Source organism: Carassius carassius, chromosome 17, assembly GCF_963082965.1.
Source record: "Carassius carassius chromosome 17, fCarCar2.1, whole genome shotgun sequence".
Taxonomy (NCBI): Eukaryota; Metazoa; Chordata; class Actinopteri; order Cypriniformes; family Cyprinidae; genus Carassius; species Carassius carassius.
In genome coordinates, this window is record NC_081771.1 from 25384724 (window position 1) to 25394979 (window position 10256).

The 10256-nt window shown below is 35.4% G+C and overlaps 1 protein-coding gene across 9 annotated transcripts in view; it reads left to right on the forward strand.

Annotated features, from left to right (window-relative positions):
• inpp4ab (inositol polyphosphate-4-phosphatase type I Ab) overlaps positions 1-9988 on the forward strand; it is a 74643-nt gene extending 64655 nt beyond the window's left edge. For 6 of the 9 annotated variants that reach the window (XM_059571390.1, XM_059571393.1, XM_059571395.1 and 3 more), the window contains 2 exons: positions 2969-3123; positions 5138-6162. In XM_059571390.1, coding sequence (XP_059427373.1) covers positions 2969-3123; positions 5138-5318 — 336 coding nt within the window. In that variant the 3' untranslated portion in view covers positions 5319-6162. Of the gene's footprint in view, positions 1-2968; positions 3124-5137; positions 6163-9463 lie in introns of those variants that run through there. The other 3 variants (XM_059571394.1, XM_059571397.1, XM_059571398.1) reach the window with 1 other exon arrangement.
• The last annotated feature ends 268 nt before the right edge of the window (positions 9989-10256 follow it).

A 10256-nucleotide genomic window follows, 5' to 3' on the forward strand; every position in this document is an offset into this window, starting at 1 on the left:
TTCAAGTCAAAAGGATTGATAACCACCGAGTACATTGCTGCACTCTTAATATCATGAACATGTGAAGTCAAATTTTATATATATATATATATATATATATATATATAGTATGAAGAGTTTGGTTCCAAAACTCGATTTTTAAGAGTTTCCACCAAAATCAGTATTGTTTCTGGTCTTTATTGAAAAGTCCATTTAAAATTTTATGCAAGATGCGATATTAGGTCATGTTTTCTCCCTTTTTTTCCAAACCGCGACAAATGCCAGTCTCCCTTTTCTGCAGAATGCAATATATCTGCTCAATCAATAACAGCGAACCATTCCACACACTCTAGACAGTAATAGCGGCACTTTGAATACATTCCGCATCTTAGTTTTACTAATCTACTTGGTACTTTTTGATCAACAAACAAGGGCTGCACAATAAATTGCATGTTATTGTCATCCCCATCTCATCAGTAGAGCCGGTTCTGTGATTAATAGTATCAGTAAATCTCCATCACCTGCTTTTAGATGGAGCGACATTTAATACACAGAGCCTTAGATCACTGACAAGCTGCGCTATATCGCATTCATTAGATGAATCGCATTTTGGTTATGAACGTGATATTGCGTACCTTGTCAGTGTTAGTGTTTTTATTAATGCCATTTATGTTTTTGTTAATACAGCAGCACATAGCACTAGTAAACTAAATGAATGTAACCTGACAATGATGAATGGACTTTTGGAAGTTGAATGTAAGGGAAATGTCATTTTGGATTTTTTGTTCTTGTTCATGATTAAATTATTTTTTATTGCTGCAATTAATTTATAGCATTAACAAGATGACCCGCTGAATTCATTTTGGAAGCGATGACTGATTAATGTAGTTTTAGTCCAGTGCCTGTATATACAGTAGGTGCCCAACCAAAATGCCTAATACCGCCATGTGTACCACCGCCGCAAGGCCACAGCATTAACTGCAAGTCAGTAGCGTGTTAAAGTCGTTCATGAAACTACTGCCAGGTTGCGCAAAGGGACAGTTTGCAGACTGACTGGAATTATATTTTGTTTTGTAAATGGAAATCAAATAACGAAATAAAATAAAAATAACATTATAATATAACATAACATTGGCGTGTCAAAATGCATGGTATTTTATTAAAGGGTTCATATGATTCTTCTTTAAAGATTATTATTTTGTGTATTTGGTGTAACAGAATATGTTGGCATGCTTTAATGTTCAAAAAATCCATTATTTTTAAAATACTGTACATTATTGTTGGTCCTCTATGCTCCGTCTCTCTCAAATGTGTCATTTTCTACAAAGTCCCTCCTTCTGACAAGTGCAGTCTGCTCTGATTGGCCAACTGACCCAGTGCATTATGATTGGCTGAATACCACTCGTTGGAAATGAAATGCCATTATCGTGAGCTTCATCTTTCAAAATACATGTAAACACAGTTAATAATGTCCTAAGTTTTACCATCAGTTCAAGCACGAAAGGGGAACTGAGTGGTGTGACAGACACTGATAAAGCTTGTACGTGTTTGCAGTATACAAGCCACTGAAGGTTAAGACAGATGACTCCATTGTGTGACCCTTTCTCTCTCTCTCTCTCTCTCTCTCTCTCTCTCTCTCTCTCTCTCTCATGCGCACGCACACACACCTGCAAACACACACATGTTTGTTTTTGTGAAAAGTGGGGACATCCCATAGGCGTAATGGTTTTTATACTGTACAAACTGTATATTCTATGGCCCTACACCTAACCCTAACAGTTTTAGGTGGGTGTGGCAGAGTCTTAACTTTGATAAAGAATATCTCTTTAGATTTGAGACTTTAGCCTTTGCAACTTTACAGGTCTTCTTCATGCACAAAGAGCTTGTAACACTACAAAGAGAAAAGAAAAATTTAAATTGCATCATATGACCCCTTCAAAGGAATTTTAAAATATAAATAAAAAAATGTACTTGTGACAAATATAGGCCTAATACAGTATGTGAGAATATTGATATTTTGCATATAGATCCATGTATGTAGCCTAGCTCACTAAAATAGGCTTACCACCTTTAATGCGCCACTGAAAAGTAAACCACCATTTTTTTAGGATAATATAACAATGTTAAAAGTTAAATGTTTCAAATTGAAAATATGGTGTAATACTGTGCAGCTTAGAGAAAATATAAGCACAGGCTCATTTGGCTTGACATTTATCCTGCTTGAATTCATTCTAAGAAACGCACATAACTTAGGCCTACTAAATTTTCTTTTGTGAATATTAAATATTTTAACTACAGTGTTTTTCTTTCATTTTCCCCAACTGCAGCCGTCAAATGTAACACATCAGCAAGGCCAAGCTCACAGCTATTTGCGAAAATGTGCTATGATGCATTTGTTTGATAACTTGTGGTTAAAGCGCCAAAATCTGCAAATGCACTTTGCAGACGTGGTGGCGTTTGCGGCAGTAGAAAGCAAACTCTAGTTGGCCACCTACTGTAAGTATTGATTATGATATAATATAATTAGTATTGACCAAGTTCAGAGGCTGTGATATTTGGATCAGCTTACTATGTTGTGTATTTTCATCAGTTTCAATATAAAAAATAACTTCCATATTGATTCAATGGATTTATTGCATTTTGGGGGAAAACAATGTATAATAAATCTTTGAAAATCAAGACCTGGATTTTAATTTTTAATGTTATTATAACCAAAAGATGCTATGCTAAGTTTGAAACAGAAAATAGTGGTTTTCATTTTGCCACATTCTTGGGAAAGAAAACAACTTCATACTCGAATTAATCAAAATGGATTTATTGTGTATTGAAACCAAACTCTTCATATATATATATAGTCCAGCACAGTGCAAACAGAGTTTGCATCTGAAGACCTTTAAGTATTTCTAGTGCCATTTCAAAAGATACTTAAATGCTGAACTGGAATAATTGTGAATATGATGTAACTCAATATTTGTGCCCCTTAACTCAGATTTGTCGGCGACTAAATGGAGTACGTTTTACCAGCTGTAAAAGTGCCAAGGACCGCACTGCTATGTCAGTGACTTTGGAGCAGTGTCTGATCCTGCAGCACGAGCATGGCATGGCCCCGCAGGTCTTCACCCAGGCCCTGGACTGCATGCGCAGGTAAGACTCCTGAACAACTGCCTGCACTTCAATTCATAACCATCGTACGCTTTGGGGATGTGCCTCTCTTTTTCTTTTTCTCTTTTCTTCCTTTCTCTTTCTCTCTGAATGATCCCCTCCAATGCATCATACCTCATTGCTTGTGGCTTCTTGGTGTTTTCACTTTTCTGTCTTTATTGCTCTGTGGCATATGTGGCCTAATATGTTCATTACTTTTATATTTACTCACTCGTTTAGGGTGTTTGTTCATTCCCACTCCACACTTCCATATTCCATCCCTTCTCTCCACGCTCTACGAGAGGTGTAAACACAAAAAATAAATAATAAATTGCTCCTGTAGAGTGTGAGGAACCTGCTGAAACTTTAAATCTGCAGATTTGTTTGGCTGTGTGCTTGCCAGATATTTTGTGCTTATAAATAAGGGTATATGAAATTGTTTTGTCACATAATTTACTCCTCTTGACTCCTTTGCAATCTAAGGACAGATCTATACAAACATGTGTAGTTCAATTTGTACAGAAAACTGTTTATCTGTCCTATCGAAGCTGATGAAAGAGACAAGATGAGTACAGGAAGGTTTTGTTGCCGTTTTATAGTCTCAGTAAATATGCAGTGGTAACACTTTACAATAAGATTTAATTCATTTACATTTGTTAATGAATTGGGAGTCATAAACTAGCAATGCACAGTTTACAGCATATATTCTTCTAGATAATGTTAACTTCTACATACATCGCTGTTTGGTTATAAGATTTCCATTTTCAGAAACATTCAGTTGATTTAAAGTGACAGTAAAGACATTTTTAATGTAAAAGGTTACATGGTTTCCACAAAAATATCAGTCAGCACAACTCTTTTTAACACTAACAATAATAAGAAATCATCAAATCAGAATATTTGAATGATTTCTAAATATGGATGATTTCTAATATGGATAATTTGACTAAAGACTGGAGTAAATTTTCACTTTGTCATCACAGCAGTACATTTCATTTTACAATTTATTTATTTAAAATATTTTAATAATATTTCACAATATTACTCTTTTATCTATGTTTGTTCACATAAATGCAGCCTGGGTAAGAATAAAAGATTTTAAAATACAATAAAAAGTGTTACTGACCCCAAACTTTTGAATGGTATACTAATACTATTACATTATGATTTGTATAAATTTGATAAAGTATATAAACAAAGTAAAGAATATTTAATTTATTAATTAAAAACCTAAAAATAACCCTCTTCTTAATTTACCTAAAGAAGGTAAGAATAAATGCTGTAAAAATGTTCTTCATTGTTAGTTTAATATCTAATTCATTAACCACGGTTAATATATTGGATGTTAAGGTAAAGTTCTACCCACAATGCACTGTGCTGCTGTCCCCTGTGTGTATGAGGCTGAGTGTCTTGAAATGTATAATCTCAAAGAAAGCCAGCAGTCTATCTGTACCTAAAAATATACTCTCCTTCACAAGCCTGGATACAAAACAGATGGATGGAGAGACACTGTACACAAGCCTGTTTTTATGTTAGCAGTTGGTTTGTTATGATCACTCTGTCAGCCTGTTGCATGCTGGGAGGACATGGCACGCTTTATTTTGCATGGCTGCAGCAGCCCAACATATGCCCCCTTCTGTCCAACATGGAGAACCAATCTCTTTAACTTTCTATACTTTAAATGGCAGAGATGCAGAACATCACTCTTAATTTTCTCTTTCTTTATTCTCTCTCCTTCCCTTCTCTGTGTCTGTATTTCTTTTCCTACTTCACATTGTCTGTTTTATGTCGGATTTACTTTTTGTTTGCCTCCACATCTGATGGATGGATTCGAATCAACACCTTTTCATCGTGTCTGCAATTAATTTTTCATTTTGTTTTCACTTTACATTCATGTTGGAACCACCCCAATGGTCACGTCACCACATTCTGTGCATGTCGCCCCATTCTGTTTGTCCTCTCTGGCCCTTGCTGCCGCTCCCTCGTCCCCGCACTCCATCCCTGCCCCTCTCTGCAGCATTGGGACCAGGGAGGGGGTAACTCAGAAGAACCTGAGCGGCTTATTGCCCATACGTGACTTCAGGCTGGACCCCAGTCTGCTCTACTCTCTGCCCCTTCTGGCCCTGAGCCCAAACCTGCTCATCGTCTGGGTGTTCCTCAGCATAGCCTACCTGCTGGCCAAACTCCGCTGCAGCTGAGCCTGAGACCCCCTTTTCCATTTTTCTTTCTCTCTTTCCCTCACCCTGGCTATATCAGCACTTCCTTTCTCTGTTTTTCTGTTACTTCCTCCTCTGGGTGAGGAGCTGTGTGCAGACAATGCTGAATTCTTTCTGGTTGATTCAGCTCTTCTCTCTAACAGCCAGTCTAAAGGTCTTGGTGTTCATTTCTGCCTTACCCCTCTCTCTCTTTCTCTCTCTCTCGCTCTCTCTCTCTCTCGCTCTCTCTTTTTCTCAAGTAATCATGGATGAGAAAAGTTTGTACAATAATTTGTGACATATAACAAATATTCTGATTATTTTAGAGGGTTCATTGAAAAATAGATATTCATATATATTTAGGATTTAACGTTGATCTATTTATTCAATACTAAATATTCTTTTAATATTGAAATATTTTATTTGTGTTATTATAACAAACTATTTTTAGGCACATGGATATTTGTGCTAGTGGTCAGTTCAGTATGTATATAATAGGAGTGCATTAGTCCCCTCACACTTTTTCAGCGGCGTTTGTTACGGAATTTTATTCTGTATTTTTTTCAAACTTTTCACACTTCATTTTCTCCCCATAGGGATTTTCCAAAAAGTGTTTGTTAAAATATTATAAGACATGTAACAAGCCAAGCAACTACAAGGCATATCACAACATCGTGAACTTCGAAATTGGACATGAGACAAAGGTACAAAACTGTGTGCTCAACCATTTTAGTGAGGGAAAAGAACTGCAATCCCATGAAGCATTGCAAATTACAGTCATGTTAAAAACAATTGAGGAAAAATAGAAACTACTTATTTAAAGTTGATTATTACATCTACAGAAATTATTTAAGTTGATAGCAAAATATGCTATAAGTATTTTGACTGCATAGTAAATGTTATATAATTTGCAGTGCTTTATGGGATTGGGCATTCCCCAGAATCCCCACTAAGTGTTTTACCGCAATTTGTTGAATTTTCTGATCAGAATAATGCGAAAAGATGACTTCAAAAAAAGTATATACCATTCGATCTCAACTCACTGTCTTTATAGGTTTCATCATTAAAAATGAATTTCCCTGTGGAGAAAATGAACAGAACTGTTGCACTCTATAATGAGATATTGTTATTCTGTAACAGTATCATAGAATTTTCCAGTGATTTTTGTGGTTGATTTTGTTGCGTCTTCCATGTGCTTCTATCTAAATGCAAAGATAAAGCCTGGCCAAAGCTAATCTCACCTTACATCGCACTTGCTTAAAATATGTATTGCACTTTAGGGTATTAAGTGTGTCCATGTCTTCCCATGTTTTGCTGGAAGAACACGTGTTGCTCTTTTACAAAGATTGGTTTGCACTAACCTGTTTGCAGCCTTTCCAATGAGCCCATTATATTTGGCCAAATAAGATTGTTTTTTCAGGGAAATCTAAATATGCACTTGAGAATTGATTTTCATCAAGATTTGGTTTAACATCTTTTAAGGATGTTTTCACTGTCAGCTGACAAGGAGGTACATGGCAATAGGTTTAATAGGTTTTTGTGTAAAGGAATGTTCCAGTTTCAGCACAAGATCCATTGAGTTGAGCACATCTGAGGCATGCAATCGTTTATATGAACATTTTGGCTCTTCTCTCAATTTGTAAAAACAAACAACCTTATTTACATGAATGCACTAAAGTCTACCATTGAAATACACAATTTTGAAAAAAACAACAACAACCATGTACAGCTTCCATTGTATGTGTATTATTGTAAATCTGTTTCTTTTCTCAAATTGAGGCATAAATGACAATGACATGCTAAATGTTGTAAGTTAAATCTTTGTCTCAAATCTGGAACAGTCTCTTAAGATGACCGTCTGTTTAGAATGACATCCAAATGTTGCTTTAAGTAAGACACTTATGCAGTAATGATGAATAGAATTTATGTTGTTTTACCAAAACTAATCACTTTGTTTGCTAATCATGACGTGCAGTCTGGAAATAATCAGATTTCTTCGCTTCTTTGTGTCTATATATATATATTTTTATATGTAAAAGTTTACCTTGAGAGAATTCTACAGAACTCAGAGTTTAATTGTGCTTCCCTTTGTGCCAAATTAGAAATGGCCACTCTGTGCTTTGTAAAATTTGTCTGGCCACATGCCACGGCCAGTACATCTGCTGTTTACAAGTTAGCACTGCTTGAGCTTACATGCGCTAAAGAGCTGCCCATTGCAAGAACTTGATATATAAAAAATAACATTCACCAGGCTACAGAAAAGTGTGCATTTCATCTGACCTAATAAAAAAAACTGACTGTCCCAAAATATCTCCATTTGAGATGCTGAAGGTGTTCATTTATATAATAATGATGTGGCTCTGTGAGTCTGTTTTTGTTTTGTTTGCTTAAATATATCAGAGATAACTTTCTTGTTTCATGTTTGTTTTAAATCATGTTGGATAATGTTTCAAGCTGTTTTCTCAGTACGATGTCTTCGACATTTAAGTTGGAGAAAGGTTTTGCTGACTGATTTTGGAGTTTCGTAGGTTTGGCTGAATATCACTGGTAGGTTTTAACAAATAGAATTTAAGGATAGATCTCAGTTTAGTTTTGATCGTTTTTAAAGTTTGAGCATTGGTTTTAGGTGGGGTTGCATGATTATAAAATTGTTGTTTATTTGCCATGATAGTGTAATCTCAATTTATGAATTTACAAAAAAATTACTGATTCACACAACATATATGTTTGTGAATGGTTACAATGTTCAACTAAATATATATATAGCATTCAAAATAGAATGTTGTACTAGATGCTTTTCTTGATTAATCATGGCAGACATCAAACATATTTAGATAAATTTTGAAGCCATAGTTTTAGAGATGGGTTGTAGGTTTGAAATGATGGACTACGTTGTTGAATGTTTTGGGAAATAAATAGGTATCTTGGGTTAGGGAATAGGTAGGTGGACTCGTTAGGTTTTCTTGAATAATGAATTTGCTCAGAGCCAGCTCTTTTGTTTTCACTGGGCTTTCATTCTCAGAGAATCCTAATATATGCAGTTGTTTTTATTCTTCTTACAACAATTGAAATTTTTTAGATATTATTTAGCTCTACCTTGTTTTACTAAACCATGTGAATTGAGCATCATGCTCTTTTAGTCACATACACACATATTTATTTATTTCTTTTTTACATTTAAGTGGTCAGTTAATGCAAAATTTTTAAATCTGTGATCATTTACATACCTTTGTTCTTTCTGTAGGGGTATGTAAAAGGAGATGTTTAATAGAGTGTCCAAGCTGCTCTTCTCTGTAACCTTTTTTCACATGATTTTTCAGTGAATAATAACTTCAATATCATTCTGTTCATCGTACAAGTCATACTACTTTTATATTGCTTTTTTTCAGAGATTGATAGCCTCTGGTTTTGTTCTGATCCACTGTACTGATTTACTGTACGAAGCAGCATGAACACTCTTTAGAATTTCTCCTTTTGTGTTCCTTGGAGTAAAGTCTGTCATATGGGTTCGAAACAAGTGAGAAGGACATATTGTACTGATGTTTCATTTCTAAATGGTCAGTTTGCCGGACAAAGGCCTACACCTGAGTAAACTGTACAAACCATGCTAACTGATATCATTTTCATTTGTTACAACTCGCTAAAAAAGTTTATATGAATTGCTTTATTGTTCTTATATGAATATTACTAAGATATTTATGTGTAAGCACATTTTTGAAAGAATATATTTATTTGTATAAAACATTACTTGCGGTTGTAAAACAGAATTTTTGGAATCCCAATAAGAGGGACGTGCAATAGTTGGCCTGATCAAATGTAATTATTTGCCATACCCTAATACACAACCAATGAAGTCTGCTGATCTTAAAGCTTTATTTCCATTTCTGTCAAATTTGCTTCAGAGCATTAACTGCCTGTGTGCTACCTAAAAAAACATTAGCATTTTCAACTTATGTTAACTGTATTTTGCCGTGGTTTGTTCAATTATTTGCTTTCTATATTCACCCATAATACTCATGCTCATAACACTGCTGAGATGTCTGCTGCCATCTTTTGTGGCTGTGCTAATTTTTGCTTGTGATTTTTCTAAACATGGCTTCATGTTCTGTTTGTTTTCACACACTCAATCCCGCCCCTTTCCCTATCAGTGAGGGCTGCCGCCGTGAGAATACCATGAAGAACGTTGGATGTCGCAAGTATGCCTTTAACTGTCTGCAGCTGAAGGCCTTTCCTAAACTTTACAGACCTTCCGATGGCACTTTCGGAAAAGTGGAAACTTGACGAGATGACTCTTGTTTAGCTATAATACTGTAGGATCATTAATTATGATGTGACATGTCCTACACATTAGAAATTCGAGCCTTCTTCAAGCTAAACTAAAGTAAATCTGCTCAACGCATAGGCTATTTCAATTTGCACCGATAGTTATGGAGCATTTACATTTCAAGTGTGAGTTTGAAGTGAAAATGTTGACTGCATTGATTTGTATTAGTAGCAAAAGACTGCATACCTGATCAGTTCTCTTTCATAAGCTCAATATCACCGCACATATACATACACGTAATGGCTCTCTGTAGTGCACAGTGAAGGGTTTAGTCATTTATACTAGAATCCTGGCCCTTTATAATGCATAGTGGAGAGTTTAGACATCTATGCTGTATTTCACATTGTATTCTTGACTATCAGTAGTAAACTGTAGTGTGTTTAGTTAAAGCAGCACATTCTGCAGCATTACAATAATCAGAGTCATGGTTTAGAGTTGTCACATTACTCTTGCCTTGTTTATTCCTTTCGTGTGTGTACATTGAGGCTCCACCATTTTCAAGTGTCATTTCCTGTTCTACCCATAGACCGGCAGAAGAACTGTTGGGAAACAAACCAGGCCTTTTTTAGGTTAGCATTGTGTGTTTTATTAATTTTTTTAAACCTCATACATTCAGA